Raw genomic sequence first — 17,414 nt, 5'->3', positions numbered from 1 at the left:
AGTCTGTGGAGCTGTTAGTGCACTCTTCATCTTAGTGGTTTCCATAAGCATGTACAAACACAGCGGGTAGGAAGGTTAAGTTTGTTTTGTGTGTGTCTTTTAAGACTGCATCTTGACAGAATCCATTACAAACTAAAACCCGTATTGACTTTAAATATCTCCCTTTTGTTCTTAATAGGCTATTTAAAGAGAATGACATATATACAACAGTTTGCTCCTCTTTTTTATTTCCTGGTTGGATAGATGGCTCGTACTGACACAGTGTACTGCTTTGCTTTTAATTGTTCAGTCCTCATAGTTCCCAGACACCATCGACAGAATTTGTGCCACACTGAGGTTATGGCATGACCCTAGGCTACGAAATGATGCCAGTGAGTGGAGATACTTAAAATTTATTTTTTGTTTTAGTCAATATGGATTTCATTCGCATTACAATTATGTGGCGAGAGATAGTTAAACTGGTTTCAGAGCATGTTAAAGATGTAATTATCATACCAGGGACTAGGCAGCCAATCTTAAAGCCCACATCACTTCCTCATGCGCGTCTGGAACAGGAATGGTCCATTCCTATGACGTAGGAGAAGACTCCTGCGTTTGTTGGTTTTGATTTGTTTGCAACTGCCTCCCTCTTCCACCCACCCGGCAGTTGGAGTGGTGACCGTGTGGTCCGAAGCTTGCCTCGGCTCACATCTTATTATAAAAAAAAATATAAAAAAATCATTTAAAAATAGTCAAAATACAAAAAATAAGAAAATATCTCATACCAGAACCGGTGAAGCAAGACCGCCACACAACGCTAACTACGTGGACAAGAAGGTAAACTGGGTATCCACGGGGAATTTAAAAAATAATCATCAACCGGTGTTTAGAGAAAGCTAATCAGTCGTCTGAAAACGCTAGCTAGCTAGCCCGCTTGTGGGAGACTCAGAAGAATCAGCCCCTCGCTACCACGGTCACCCTTCGACTTCTTATTCAAACGTGGTTAATTTTCACTTAGCATTAGCTAGCCTGCTAGCTAGGATTAGCTTAACTTTCAGGAACAAACCATTCGACGCTGAAGAACCGTACCGTTAACGTAGTCGCCTGTAATCCCGGATAAATTAGAAAATTGAATTAGCGAGGCAGTCACCTGATTTTCTTTAACTAGTAAACGTTAGATTGACGATACTGTTGAGCAAATAACATTAGTCTGTCGACGTAAGTACGCAAGGTAGCTAGCATAGGTATCTAACGTTATAGCTAATGTGAGATATATGGAAGTGGTGACCGTGAATTGCGAGCTAGCTAGCCACGTTAGATAGCTAACGCAGCTAGTGTATGACTTGTAGACAGACCCTCTCTAATGATTCAGGTCATTAAGACGACATCCACGACGTGCTGTTGGTAACAGAGCATCTCTTTTTCACCAGTCAACACCGCTGTCGGAATCCTTGTGTAAACAGACGCCAAGATGAACCACAGTGCTGCTGCTCCCAGTTACCCCATGGCCTCGTTGTACGTCGGGGACCTCCATTCGGATGTGACCGAGGCAATGCTCTATGAGAAATTCAGTCCTGCAGGCCCCATACTTTCGATTCGGGTTTGCAGAGATATGATAACACGTCGCTCCCTCGGATATGCCTACGTGAACTTTCAGCAACCGGCAGACGGTAAGTGATGATGGAGTTTTTACTCTAACCCTAATGTCAAACAAGAGCTTAGACCATGCCACCATTGCTTAACTCTTAAATTGAAGTGCATGTTTTGAATGTACAGTCACATAACCACTATTGTAAGGACTGCCCTAGGCAAGATTTTCCGAAGTTCAAGAATTATTTAGGACTTACTTCATACCTTCAAATAAATAGCCCTCTTACATAATGTCACTGATACATAATGAAATGTTCGTAAATTTTACCAAATCCAAATATCCCCTCATCTCTCAGCTGAGCGTGCCCTGGACACTATGAACTTCGATGTCATCAAAGGCAGGCCTGTGCGCATTATGTGGTCCCAGCGTGACCCTTCCCTAAGAAAGAGCGGCGTTGGAAACATATTCATCAAAAACCTGGACAAGTCCATAGACAACAAGGCCCTCTATGACACCTTTTCAGCTTTTGGCAACATCCTCTCTTGCAAGGTAATGGACTGGGGTGCTGCCTCATGCTTGTGTGTGTGGGTGAGGAATGTAAAGCTTGTGTTTTTGATTTTTTTTCTGACCTATAGCTTGAAATCTGCACAATTTAGCCATCAGGTAGTCACTGTACTGTCAAGTCGAATTGTGCTGATTCAAAGACTCACTGTTTTAAAGGATCTGGCTTTTAAGTGTTTCACAAGTCTCCTTTTTTCAAGGTGGTTTGTGATGAGAATGGCTCGAAGGGCTATGGCTTTGTGCACTTTGAGACCCACGAGGCGGCGGAGAGAGCCATTGAGAAAATGAACGGCATGCTGCTTAACGATCGCAAAGTGTGAGTTGCATTTGAAATGTTGTTTTTGTTGTTGTTTTTTTTAAAGTGGGTCAGTTAAAAAGAATTCTGATTCTGTTTGTTGAACTAAATCACAGATTGAGAGAAGCTTCCTGCAGCTTAATTTACCTTAACACAGATTTAGGCAAGGCAGTGCTTTTGTGATATCATACATTTCTAAAAGTAGCCGTTTGCATGGCCTTGTCACATTCAGCATGTCCACCCCAGAATGATATTAGCCTAGCTAACAGCCTTGCATAAACTAGGGGATGACATGACACACAGAAATCCAAAGGCCCGTTCCCAGCCCACACTAGTGTGATTCTGGAAGAAAAATACAGAAACACTATCCTGAACTAAAAGTGTTTTTTCTAAAGTGTGCCCTGTATATTCATGTTATGCTTGAGATGCATTCAGCACCAGTTTTTCATTGTAATGCCTAGCACAAGGGAAGGGTGGACAAGCTAAGAGTATATGTTCTCCATTTTAAATAGGCGCCAATCAGTTCTCTAATCTTCAGAGATGGTGCCATACCAGCAGTAAATGAACATAGAATTAAGATTGAATCTTACTTTTTGAAAAATGATAATACCTCATAAGCTACAGATATGTTGCATCAAAGATGATAAACTTGGTTTCTATCCAACTTTTTTATGTACATTTTGACGATGTGAATAAGACATTTTTAGTGGACACAAATTCACATACAATCTTCTAAATCTTATAAGAAATTAATTTACCAGTGGGGGGTGTACTATCTCCTGATTCACATAGGGTAAAATGCGACTGAGGTCGATGAAAACGGGTTAATTCACATATAATCCGATTTGTTGACATAATTTAGTTTTCTGTTAAAGTGTGCATAACAACCTCAAGTTTTGAACCAAGAGCTTTGCATAGAGTAAATGGCCTGCATAACACATTGGCTGGAAATTTGTATAAATGCACACAAATATGCAAATTAGTTGGATTGAAATTGACATACTGTCTTGCAGTGTTTGATACGATACCATCTTTATGGACAAAGTATTGTGGAAGTGTGGTATCGCTGCCTAATTTGTAACGCCCTCAACTAGAATCTGCGTGGAGCCCCCCTACTGTGGATTTCCCCACTGATTTTTTCCTATTGATCCTTGACAGGTTTGTGGGGCGCTTCAAGTCTCGCAAAGAGCGAGAGGCTGAGCTCGGTGCCCGTGCCAAGGAGTTCACCAATGTCTACATCAAGAACTTCGGCGAGGACATGAATGACGAGAAGCTGCGTGAGATCTTTGCGCACTATGGTGCGTATCTGGGAGCAGGGTGCCCACGGTCATGGAAAAAGACACATCACTTTAAAGTCCCATTTACCACACCCAGAAATGTCATTCAGTAAATTAATTTAAAGTTTTGGAAAAGTCATGGAATTCAATATTTTTTTTTTTCTATCAACACTTTTGTTGTAGGATAAAATTAGCTCCGGTCAAGTGCTATGGGTATGAGTTGACAGGGTATAACTTGGCGGAGGTAAAATGGCCTTCACAGGGTATGACATGGTAATGGAGTTATGGTAAAGTGGAGTTGTAGCCTTCCTGGTTAAAGATTTATTTTGCTTTGTTAAAATTACATAATATTCCAGCACCAAAGCCGTTCTTCAGTCTTATAAACATAATTGCAAGGTTTTCTAATGATGAATTAGCCTTTAAATTATGACAATTTAGGATTAGCTAACACAATGTACTATTGAAGCACCAGTAATGGTGGCATAAAATAGTACTTTTATTTCCAGCTGCAATAGTCGTTTACAACATCATCAAAGTCTGCACTATATTTATGATGAACTGTAGGTTATTTTAATATGAAAAGTGTGTTTTCCTTTAAAGAACAAGGTAACACTGTTACCAAACTTTTGACTGGTAGTGCAGCTCTTGTGTAGTGAATTATCTTTCTGTACTCCGTTGTTTTGTCGTGGGAATTTCTGCAAGGTGATGCAGTATCCATCTAAATTGACATCGCTTAGAAAGCCTGTTAGAGAAGGAATGAAAAGGCTGGTAATTTATCATTCCATAATTTGACCCAACCTGTGGAGTTACTTGTTTTGTGTACTTGTAGTTTGTGAAAGGTCATGGAAATTTAATTAAGTGTGCTTGAAATGTTGTCAGTGAAAATCGGTGGGAGCCCTGTGGTAGATTGTTGAGTTGGCATATTATCTGACCTGGTGGTCCTGTCTCTCTCCTCTCAGGACCGGCACTGAGCATCAGGGTGATGATGGACGACGTCAACAGGTCCAAAGGATTCGGCTTTGTCAGCTTTGAGAGACACGAGGACGCACAGAGGGTGAGCAGGGCGAGGAGCCTGGTTGTGTTGTGTCATATGTCTGACTGATGTGTTAAAGTGTAATGGCTTAATGTGTGTGTGTGTGTTTGTTCTCAGGCCGTGGATGAAATGAATGGGAAGGAGATGAACGGTAAGCTGGTGTACGTTGGCCGTGCCCAGAAGAAGATGGAACGGCAGACGGAGCTCAAGCGCAAGTTTGAGCAGATGAAGCAGGACCGCATGACCCGCTACCAGGTCTGTGCCATCTCTCTGACAATGCATGCTAGTCTGTCATCATGTGCCCAGTAAGCCCCTGATGAGAGCCCATGGCCATAAGGTGAAAAAAGAAAGAACCAAAACCAACTTGCAATTTTGCGATGGGTGCAGATGGAAAACACTTTAAATGGGTGGGTGGTACATTTTACCACACGTTGAAAAACTGCAGAAATACAGTGTTAAACCTCTTGCCTTTTCTCAAGAAGTGTTTCGCAGTTGCATAGTTATCCACATAGGGGTAGTGGTCAAGCTGATGTTCTGTATATTTGTTCCCTATTCTGTGATTGTCCTTTGCAAGCAGTTTACCTGGGTTCGATTCCCGATCGCAAAAGTCGAGTATGTCGCTTTGGATAGAAGCATCTGATGAATACCGGGCCTTTACCTTTTACCTTTACAACACGATAGTCCTGTAGTCTAAGGTTTGGCGTGATGTGTAAATGTAAAATGTCTGAAAGCCTGTTTGTCTTCTTCCAGGGTGTGAATCTCTATGTGAAGAATCTGGATGATGGGCTAGATGACGAGCGCTTGCGTAAGGAGTTCTCTCCATTTGGGACAATTACCAGTGCCAAGGTACCAGTCTCTGCTGCCTGTTATTCACTACTCTGGATTTCTCCCTTTAGTAGCAGCTGATACTTATTGTCCATACTGATAGGGCTTGGATTCATTTCAAAGCTGTTGCTCGTATGTGATTTTGAAGGAAGTTGACCAGATTGAAAAACAAACCAGCTGAAAACTCACCCCAAGATTCACCATTACACCTCTGAGACACCAATCCCCTTCCTACTCTCTCTGTTCACTCTTACTGCACGTTGCACTCTCCTAACAAATTCAATTGGCAGCCATGTAGACAGCATGCAGATACTATGCTTCGTGCACACCTGATTGAAATCAAGGCAATTATAATGCATAGATGATTATCAGCTAGTCAGGTCAGTCAGCTGTTTTATTGATTATAATTGCACAGCAAACAGTCACACACACATTTTCTCAAATTCTCTCTTTCTCTCTCCTCTCTCCCTGCTCTGTGTAGGTCATGATGGAGGGCGGCCGCAGCAAAGGTTTCGGCTTTGTGTGCTTCTCCTCACCGGAGGAGGCCACCAAGGCAGTGACTGAGATGAACGGGCGCATCGTGGCCACCAAGCCTCTGTATGTGGCACTGGCACAGCGCAAGGAGGAGCGCCAGGCTCACCTCACCAACCAGTACATGCAGAGGATGGCAACCGTCCGGGCCGTCCCCAACCCAGTCATCAACCCCTACCAGCCCGCTCCTCCCTCCGGTTACTTCATGGCCGCCATCCCCCAGGTCAGGACCCTACACCCCACACCACACTGGTCTGCCACAGATTTGCATTGTACTGCAAAACTGTGATTTCATTATAATTGCATCATTGCACAGCAAGGACACAGACCATGAAGTACCTGAATAGTCTCAGGCTGAAAAGTAGCTAATGCAGATATATCTACCGGCAGGAACAAAGGAGTTTTGAGTCCTGACACTCATGGATGCAGATGATAAATGACTAGAGCAGAGAAACTGAGCAGCTTCGCCGTGTGTGGATGTGTGTGTCTAACATGAGTGTGTGTGTTCAGCAGGCCCAGAACCGTGCTGCCTACTACCCTACCAGCCAGCTGGCCCAGCTCAGACCCAGCCCCCGCTGGGCCACCCAGGGCGTGCGCCCACAGCGTAAGTGCCCCCACAAGCCTCTCCAACGCAGCAGAGCTCCATGCACCTAGCATTACTTATGTACTTGGACAAAGAACGCTTGTGTTCTGTGGATAGCACAATGTTGTGGACTAAATTATGTTGCCCTCCAAGCTATAGTTTGCTTGTATAGTATGCTCTTTTCAGTAGGATGTTTTGATGTATTACTTTTACTGGTTAACTGACTGCATAGATCTGCCAGTCCTTTCAAGTTCTCTCTCTCATAGAAACCCACACACTTTCTCAAACTCCCTCTTGCCACTGCAGATTTCCAGGGCATGCCAGCGAACGCCATGCGGCAGTCCGCGCCTCGTCCGCAGACCTTTAGCACCGTGAGACCTGCCTCCGCCCACGTGCCACGCATGGTGACATCTCAGCGCATGAGTAAGTGTCCTCCAGTGCCCCCTTACTAAAGCATGCAGGCTGTCCTTGCATCCTTGTTACTACAGCTGTGTTATAATGAAAGCATATAACCTGCCCACACTCTGATATATACAACAATAGTCAAATGAAATACAATGGTATTTCCATTGCATTCCTCTCCAAATATCCAGAGTAATATAACAACTATGGTCATGATCTTATATGGTTTGCTATGAAAAATTCTGATACACTTTATATTTATATGAAACATGCCTTATGTAGGGATCAGGTGTACACCATACTTTTGACAGTAAACCTGAGTACTGTTTACTGTAATGAGCTCTTCCTTCTCCTCCCCTCTCCTCCTGCAGCCTCTCAGGGTCTTGGCCCACGGCCAGCCAGTGCTGCAGCTCCCACTGGTGCTCCCCCGGTGCGCGGCGTCCCCCAGTACAAGTATGCCGCGGGAGTGAGGAACCCACAGATGGGCTCACAGCCTCATTCAGCTATGCAGCAGGTACACACACACACACACTTCACACTCACTTTTGTGTGAGCCCGGCTCTTAAGTAGTACTCAACGGACACTGTCCATGTAAACAATGCTGAAATATCACCTAATTTGGTGATATTAGGTGATGTCACAGCTGCCTCTTGAACTGAATAGTACCTACATGCTAATTGTCTGCATATCTAAATTAAGAATAAACCACCTCAGGGTAGGCCTATGACACAGTCACCCGAACACACAAGGAATGCTAATGATAAAAAATATTATAATATTGGATAGTATACAGATTTGTTTGTTGTATGACATGTCAACATATTGGGCCAACTTTAGGTCGAGGAAGATAGTGAGCATATAAGTCAATAAATATAGGGAACCCGGTCCTGACTTGGTGCGTTATTGTGTCGCCCTGTCCAGTGACTGTGCGGTGTTTTCCCCGTCTGTGTGTAACATGCCTTTGTTTGATGGCTGTGTTTGTCCCTCCCTGCAGCCTGCTCTCCATGTCCAAGGCCAGGAGCCCCTGACTTCCTCCATGCTGGCAGCAGCCCCCCCACAGGAGCAGAAGCAGATGTTGGGTCAGTACCAGTCTATCCTCTCTCTCAGGAGAACTACCACATTTAAGTATATATGTGTGTGTGTGTGTTTGCACATAGTGGCATTAGATGCTACTTTCTTCCTCTTTCCTCTCTGGAGATGAGATCTGGAATGTTCCCTCTCACGTCTGATTGTCCCCCCCCACCCCTTCAGGAGAGCGCCTGTTCCCAATGATCCAGAACATGCACCCTAACCTAGCGGGGAAGATCACAGGCATGCTGCTGGAGATCGACAACTCCGAGCTCCTCCACATGCTCGAGTCTCCAGAGTCCCTGCGCTCCAAGGTCAGTCAGCTTCTGTGTGTGTGTGTGTGTGTGTGTGTGCATGCATACAGACACACGCAAATACACACTTAAACACACCTACACGCACACACACACACTTTATATATACACATGTGAACTCTCTGTATCCTGCAGTGGAGTACATTTGTTTAAACAAAGTTCGTCAAAGTTCTGGAGTAGAAACATGCAGTTCTTTTGTGTTGCAGGTGGATGAGGCTGTGGCTGTGCTGCAGGCTCACCAGGCTAAAGAGGCCGCACAGAAGCCTGGTCCTAGCCCAGCTGTGCCAGCCGTTTAACGACAAGGTACTTACTGCTGCTGCACAACACCCCTACCTCCCCTACCTTAAGTTTCTTTCACATATTAAAGCCGTAACATTGTCAAATTAATTACGATCCTTAACCGATGACAAACTGCCATTCGCACTAAGCCGTCAATCACAGCAGAGATCTGTGTGTCATTCCCACAGCATGTTATGGAATAGTGAGCTATTGCAAGATGAGACAAGTCAGCACTACCAGTAAAGATTTATAGTATAGTGCCAAAATATAGAGCAATAATTGATGCCACAGTCATAGTTCTCAGAGGTCTCATGCCAGTTAATCCTTACTATACTAGCTATCTAACTTAATGTTAGGTAGCTGTCTTAACCGTTGGCAGGGTGTGCTAATATGAACTAATTAGCTGCTAAATTAAATCTATGTACTTAGGAGACTGTAACATCAAAGTATGTTTTATTATCAAACACAAAGTAGGAAGTGATTTTAGACTGAGTTGCAAACTCAAATGATTCAATAGTTGAAATGCATCAATAATCGTTTTATCGGTTTCGAATTGATAATCGATAATCAATTGATAATTGCATTACAACATAAAATGGATGTGTAAAAAAAAATCAATTCTTAACCGATAAAACGATTATCAATCCATTTCGACTTTTAAAACATTCGAGTTTGCTACTCAGAGTCTTTGCTACACTTCCTACTTTGTGTTTGATAATTAAAGAAAATCAACAGATGAATTGCCTTCTCTATTTTTTATTAGAGAAAAAGATTTTCCTTGTCACAATTTTGACTTTCTATGAACAATCCAATAATCGATGCAGCTTGCGTTTCAACATAATATTTTTTTTTATTACAAAATCGATTATGAACTTTTCTGAATCGAGAGAGAATTGTTTAAGAGAGAATCGAGAAAAATCGAATAATCGATTTTTTTCCCCCACCCCTAGTCCCTACCTAGCTAGCTAATTAGCTTGTAAAGCAACCCAGACAACAGCCTGAAACCAGGTTTTTAAATTATAAATGAGCTCACGAATGAATTCAAAATGATCACAACCTCTAGCAGATGATGGTAAATGGTTTCACACGGACATTAAACAATCCTGAGAGAAATAAAAGGACATAAATAGGTCAAGGACCTTGAACAGGACCATGACATACACCTAGGGATTTTATTTCTTGCCAAAATGATGAGCTAAGGTCCGGGACGCGATCTGGCACTCCGCGAGTGGGCGAGACTCGCCACTTTGTGAATGAGGCGCGCTTCACCTACGCGATCTGGCACTCCGTGCCGCATTGCATAGAGACGGGTGCACATGAGACTCTTATTAAAGATCTTAGCCTACTATATACGTTGTTGAGACTCTTATTAAAGATCTTACTCATTCTCACAAAGACAAAACAAATGCCTACACATAGCCTATAAACGTTGTTGAGACTCTTATTAAAGATCTTACTCATTCTCGTGGTTGAAAGTTGACAAAGAGAGACGAATAGCTACACGGTCAAGCAATGTCCTTTATTTCTTTAAAGTATTTAAAGTTCACCTAGGACGTGCGCCTCATCTAGGACGCATTGCATTGAATATGCTATTCGCTAGCGCTGTCTCTATGGATTTTGGAACGTATTTTCTATCACAGTTGCTCATAAACAAAAAACATTAACGTGAATTAAACTTTACTCCACCTATGGTTCTGGACGTGAATTGCTTTGCAACACGGGCAACCTTTTAGGGAGCATGAATTGCTTTGAGTACATTTACACAACAATGTGACACCGTTGCAGAAGCAAGTGCCGGCCTGTTTACACAACAATGTGACACCGTTGCAGAAGCAAGCACCGACCGTGTAGCTATTTGTCTCTGTTTTTGTTACTGACCACGAGAATGAGTAAGATCTTTAATAAGAGTCTCAACAACGTATGTCTCATGTGCGCCCGTCTCTATGCAATGCGCTCGCCCACTACGTGAAGCTATTTGTTTTGTCTTTGTGAGAATGAGTAAGATCTTTAATAAGAGTCTCAACAACGCAGTGTTGTTTTCGTCAGGCAAGACGAAAACGAAAATGACGTCGTCAGACCCCTTTTTTCCATGACGAAAATGAGACTAAGACGAACGTCACCAAAGCCATATAAAGACTAAAATGTGACGAAAAATGTAGACATTTTCGTCAGACGAGAACTAGACGAGACTAAATTGTTAGTGAGTGGACTAACAAAGTTTCAAAACATGTGCCGGGTGCGGGTGGTCGTAAAAAGAGTGTTCTGACTTGATATTTGTTAATATGTTTGTTAACATAATTTGTTGTCCGAGAAGGACACCTACTGGTGCATTCCGGTATTGCACCTTGAGTGCATTTGTTACGTCTCCCCCGCGAGAATTCAGTTATAGTCAGTTATTTTAACGTGTTCAAAGAGCTGCATGGAAGCTGTCAAATCGTCCGACCTTTGGAGTGGAACGTCCGTAAGTTGAAATGTAATGTTTGTGGGATGTGTTATGTGCGGTGTGCAGTAATTAATAAGAGGGTTAATTTAATTAAATCAATTCATAATTAGCGTAGTTTGCCTTTGGTTGGGAGGGATAGCTATTTTCAACTGTTAAGCTAACTAACGTGTCTGGTGACTAGCTTCTTATTCACGAAACATGTTGAACGGGATAAATTGGACATATGGTAATTTGCTGTGTTTGTGTTTGTTTTATAGTTTTACAATAAATACATTGGGAATGAGAGCATCAGAAAGTAAAGACCTGAACATCATACACCCTCTGGATTGTTGTCTATCTGTCTACGCCTTACATGCACGTAATTGCTAGGGCAGAATAATTACTGTTCCCCAACCCCTCATATTTTAGTAGAATTGCACTAGGAGCCACATTGTGTTCCCCTCCTTTTGAAAGTTAGATCAGTATCAGTGTGCTTTATTATGATAAATGTATTGGCCTATTAAATAAATACACGCATCTTATGTATATTTGATTTTTGATTAAAACCTTTTGAGTTTTCGTCGGACTAAAACTAGACTAAAACTTTCAAAGATAGAAATGACTAAAATGGGACTAAAACTAAGAAGCATTTCGTCAAAAAGACTAAGACTAAAACTAAATCTAAAATGCCTGCCAAAAACAACACTGCAACAACGTATATGTCTCATGTGCGCCCATCTCTATGCAATGCGAAGTCTCGCCCACTCGCGGAGTGCCAGACCGCGTCCTAGGTCTTACCTGAAATGATAAATATATTCCTAAAAAAAACCATTAAAAGTGATTATGTTGCCATTTCATTGCAGTAGTTCTTCACACAAATAACACTTTAAAGTAGCAATGAATTACTTGCTGACTTCAAGCTACAATGATTTGAAATGTAAACTCCGTAATGAAAAATAACTACTTGAAAAATTAAGAAATATCAGACCTCTAAATGTTGGGATGGCCCATTTAATTCAATGAAACTTTTTGAAACATTCTGAGACTATAATCTTCTGATGGCACAGACAATACACACCATAATTCAAGGGCGAGAGAGAATCCGTGCGTGTATGACCGTAGCACAAACTCGGTGTATGCAGCAGCTGGGCTTATGGAGTGACGCAGACAACAGTATTTTAATATCTCAGAAAAGATGTATCACTGTCAGGTCAGCAAAGATTTGTGTATGTATAGAAACTTAGTATTGTGTCTTTGATGAAGTTGCACCTTGGATTTACTGACGGTGGTTCATCTTTTCTGAAGCAAGTCTCCATTCATGGCTCTGTCATGCAAAATAGGCTTAAAACACAAGTTCCAGTGTCCTTATGATTCTTAAGATCTGCCTTCAAGTAATCCCCTATCGATTTTTCAAAATTAAATACAAATACATGTAATTTTTCTCCCCCATTTGAAAATAAAAGTGCTACTCTGACCCACTTTCCATGTTTCTAGTTCTAAATATGTTAATGGTGTCTGGAAGACTTGAGCCTGGCGGCTGTATGAAACAATAACATGTAGAATGTAGGCTATTTTAGAGGTAAACGGACAGCGATTTATGTAGGCTAAGGGCGTGTAGGCTACACACTCCTTTTTTTGTGTAAAACAATTCCGTGATTTGTTTGTTGCAAGCGTAAATTATGTACATGTTAATTTGCGTACAGAGCAGGGAAGTGAGATGCGCTACCTTTCCCTGGTGTTCATATAGTGTTTCTTTAATCATGTTGCCCAGGGTGTTTACAGACTTACACTTTGTGCCATCCACATAACCAAGTTTCCATCCATCAGACTGTATTCAGTGTGCTGCAGTGTGTTCTCAATGAGGTGTCATTTATTTCAATGTTTTGTGTGTTCCAGGAATGGGAATGCTGCAGCTTGCTTCACAGATTAAAAGAAGTTTAAAGAAAGAAAGAAAAATATTAAACATTGAAAAACCTAAAATACAGAAAACATTGCAAAAAGAAGAAAAAAATGGCTAAAAAATGGACTGAAATTTAAGAATTGTGTTACCAGGTCTGGGAAGAAAATGTCTAGACTTTGATTATTTACATAGAAAAAACTAAAATTAAAAAAGGAAGAAAAAAATGAAAAATGATGTTTGATGTTTGAGAAATTATTTTAAATTGAAAGCTTCGTCTTATTTTCCCAATACTATACGGATGCACAGAATATCATGTGGAAGAACAATCCTATGTGATAGCTGGGATCTTGAGAGATGTATGTGGATGGATTGAGAACTGCTTGCTTTAATAAAATCTCAAACACTGAATGTAAACTGTGTCATCGTCTATATTATTGCTATGCAGTGTACTATTTGACACTTTGGTTACACTTTATACTTTATTATACTTTTTCAAGGATTTTTGACAGGAAAGGGAGGTTGGATATATGCCTATAGCACTTACTTCCTTTCTACATAAAAACAATATTCAAGAAGATCTCCAACCTTGCTTTAGAGCCAATAACAGCACTGAAACGAAAAGTCCTGAATAATTGCATCTGATCATGAGTGAATTTCAACACGGGTTCTTCCAGACCGTAGTGCTGCTTTCGACCATATAGATCATCATATTCTGCTTCAGAGACTTGAACATCATGTTGGCACCAAAGGCTGTGCCCTATCGGGGTTTGTCCTTGCTCTTCATATGCATGCTACCCCTAGGTGCTTTCATCTGCTATGATGCTGATGACACCCGAATGTGCCTATCCATAAAACCTGATGAAATCGAAAAGCTACCCTAGATAGAAGCTGAAGATGTAAAAGCATGGATGACTATCAACTTCCTGATTCTTAACACCGATAAAAAGTTATGCTCGTGGGCCCTCCTGATTGGATGTAGCAACAACTCAATAAAGGGCCTCCAACTTATACAGAACGCTGCTGCTTGCACACTGACTAGAACTAAACAATATGAACATATCTGTACACACCTCTCAAAAATAGAGTTGATTTTAAAGTACTCCTAACATACAAAGCCCTAAACAGCTTAGTTCCAAATTTCCTCAAGGAATTTATTGTCCCCTTCTGCCCACTAAGACCACTCGTCCCCAGACTCCTAGTAATTCCAAGAATATCAAAAAGCACAATAGGAGGCAGAGCCTGATATCGAGCCCCCACTCCTGTGGAATAATCTTAAGGCATCGGCATGGTTATCCAATTCACCTCGTACGACTTCACGAGAGACACGCCCTTTCTAATCTGATGATCGTACGACTCACCTCTACCTGCATGGTTCTACGAGGGGCTGTGGAGATTACCAACGGTTTATTATGATGTTACAAGGCCATTACATCATCAACAACAAACTATAAAATAAGAAATCGTTTGTTTTTATCCCGTGTATTTTCAGTTAATGATCAGAGGCTGTTGTTGTGAAATGAATTACTAACGACAATGACCAAGCTCGCGGTTATTGCCGAATATTTTCTATTATTATACCACACAAACAGTTCTGCTTTTTTACGTCTACAATTCAGGTTATTTTACAATGTAATCATTAACACTGCATGCTCTGCTAACTCAAACACAAAGAGGCTGTTCGAAAACCAAGAAATGTTTTTATTATTGCTGTAATTAGACAACGTCTCCCTATGCTTTATATGCGGCGAGAGCCACGATAGAGCAAGGAAGAAGGGAGATGTCGGTTTTCCTCCTGCATCGCCGCTGGTGCCCTTCATAGTTTTTTTTCATTTTTACAAACTTGTCCCTGATCTTCCTCCAACTCCTAATATACTCCTGGACCTCCAGCCACCAGGTTCCCAGCGATCTCTCAGCGATTTCTCAGCGATTTTTTAAAAACGGCACTGCTGTCATATAGGGAACGAAACAGGAAACGTGATTTTAGCCAGGGGTGTCGGACAGCTCGGATCGGATAGTCGGATCGGATAGTGAGAAAATTCAAGCGGTGCTCCAGAGGCCATCCGAGACCCTCGGATGGCTCTCCGAGGTGCTCAAAGGTGTGGTCCCACTTCAAGGAGGGCGTTTAAGGGCGTGCCTCGTCGGATCGGAGAGCACGATCGGACAACCATGTGGGGGCCTTTACTCCTTCCATCCAAAAAGCAGACACCCTTCCCCCTTTAAATCCCTTTAAATCATTCTCTAAAGACATTCCTCCTGCATCCCATAATCATGAATAATGCATCAAAAACCCATCACCTGTCGCAACATTCTTATTTTTTTCTGACAGTGCATGAGGTACTATGAAGGAGAGCCTTTATGGGTCACGGGTCCAGAATGTGGTGCGTGTTGCGGCTGTTACCAGCGTGTTGTGCACAGTCGTGTATTCTGCCACCCTTGCTATCCTAAACTTCGCATGCACCATGTCAGCCAACCACAACGAAACAAAACAAAACCGTAGCAAATTTCCAATACACCTTGCCGGACAGGCTCTCCCTCTACTTCTATATCATGCTATGCTATAACTGATTCTGGTAAAGTGGCCGTATTACCTATTGTTAATGGTTTACCTTCATTTATCTCTTTATCTGTTCATCTAATTGATGTTTACTAACCAAATTCAGTTCAACTACGCACATTGGTAGCCAAACACAACCCTCTCACTTTGTATCTTTCTACCCCTCCTAGTCAAGGCCATCTTAACTGTGGAATACCACTGTGGTCTCTCCAACTGACCTACTTGCAGAAACCCTGGGCCTACACCTACCCTCCCTCACCACATAGCCATGCACTTATTGTACCCCGTACTCTGTGCTAGTTTTACCTGCAATAACCTGTAAATAATTGCCACCATCAACATAGTTTTCGGTTCCATTACTCTACTTACCCTTGTAATAGTGGCCTACTAGCACACTATATACCCACTAAGCTGTTCTACAATACTTGTATGCTCTCTCCCCACCTTATCGACTATCAATTTTGTATGCATCATTTATATACCATGTTATGTTTCTATGTATTGTGTACATTTAACAAATGTATGCTAGCATGCTCCTCCTGATACGTGTATGAAGTCATGTTTCTGATTGTCTTTCCTCCTCTCTCCCATTCTGCCATAAAAAGATGGAGGGAAAACATTAAGGCCACAGATTTTGACAAAAGAACATCAAACTTGAAGAAAGGATTTTTTTTATGACAGGCAATAGCACTGTTTATGGTGAGAAAATTGTCTGTGCAATGAAATGAAAACAAAGTTTTTTGTATTGTTAATTGTCTACTCTGACAAGTGATGGTACAGTTTCAGTTTTATAGAGAAGATAAGCATACCTGAAAAAGCCCTAATGATTTATATTCAAAACTAAGTTTTTGTTTTATCATACTTTGACATTTTGTGCTGCCAAAGTTGTTCATAGGTGAGAACATAAGTAATTGTATGCTATGACCTTCAGATCATCTAAGCTATTTTCTTTAATCTCCACCTTCCATTAAACTGCAGGGATTACCACTTTACTATAGGGTGTTGTTTAACCTTTAAAAATAATGTATGAATAGTTTATGAATGCTGTTTGGCGTGTCACTTAACTATACAGGCAATGGTGGATTTATAAATGTATTAAAAGCATTTTGTTTGACATATTGGATTGAGAGGTACTTCCACGTCGATTTTGATCTAGATTATGTTGCTCATCTATTTAACTCTGACACAGAAACAGCTGATTACTTAGACAACAGGAGTTTGCGATAAAGGGGCCATGCCATGTCAATGTATGAAAATGTATTTATTTTCAATTAATATTTTCAGGAAAATACATTTGCAAAGAGGGGACTTTATTTTGAATACAAAACCTTTGAACTTAGTATTCCATAGTAATGTACCTTGGTTTTATGTACTCACCATTCAAATAACAAAAAACAAGTGTTACTGTTCCTTGTGTGGTGTGTGTGGAAATCTGTCAAGAATGTAGGATGTATACAGCAAAGAATGAGCTCCTGTTTGAGACACTAGGTGGCAACGAAGAGGCACGTAAAATAAAATGAAACAGCAAAGCAGAATCGAAAAAGCCTAATGAATGTATACCTTTGTCACCATTTTCTCAACTAACATCTTCAGTGGCGAATGAAGCTGGGTGGACATTTCCAAACTTGAAATATAACCTTTATGTACTTTTACATGCAGAGCAACAAAGAGTTCTCTATTTGAAAGCCATCTGTGATCTGCTTGGGTGGGCATTGCAGAGGTCTTTTCACAAACCAGATCAGCTGTGGTTTGTTTGAGTTCAAGGTATAGGAAAGCTCTTGTGGGCTCTAATGTTTCAGT

At 41.4% G+C, this 17,414-nt stretch overlaps 1 protein-coding gene across 2 annotated transcripts; it reads left to right on the top strand.

The window, feature by feature from the left end:
- The first annotated feature begins 645 nt into the window (after nt 1-645).
- On the top strand, nt 646-13,474 carry LOC308381114 (polyadenylate-binding protein 1A). 2 transcript variants are annotated; one of them, XM_080858630.1, is made up of 16 exons: nt 646-816; nt 1,410-1,649; nt 1,926-2,119; nt 2,332-2,447; nt 3,585-3,724; nt 4,663-4,757; nt 4,854-4,991; nt 5,487-5,582; nt 6,043-6,315; nt 6,606-6,696; nt 6,982-7,098; nt 7,449-7,591; nt 8,072-8,156; nt 8,329-8,459; nt 8,666-8,762; nt 13,057-13,474. In XM_080858630.1, the coding sequence occupies exons 2-15, from the start codon at nt 1,451-1,453 to the stop codon at nt 8,753-8,755; spliced, it is 1,908 nt and encodes a 635-aa protein (XP_080714756.1). In that variant the 5' UTR covers nt 646-816; nt 1,410-1,450; the 3' UTR covers nt 8,756-8,762; nt 13,057-13,474. The 2 variants fall into 2 exon arrangements, with proteins under 2 accessions (XP_080714756.1, XP_080714755.1); XM_080858629.1 differs by having other exon boundaries at nt 6,603-6,696.
- The last annotated feature ends 3,940 nt before the right edge of the window (nt 13,475-17,414 follow it).

The sequence above is a fragment of the Sprattus sprattus genome, assembly GCF_963457725.1.
Source record: "Sprattus sprattus genome assembly, chromosome: 19".
NCBI lineage: Eukaryota > Metazoa > Chordata > Actinopteri > Clupeiformes > Clupeidae > Sprattus > Sprattus sprattus.
Note: the sequence above shows the minus strand (reverse complement) of the source record. Positions and strands in the feature narration are given on the sequence as shown.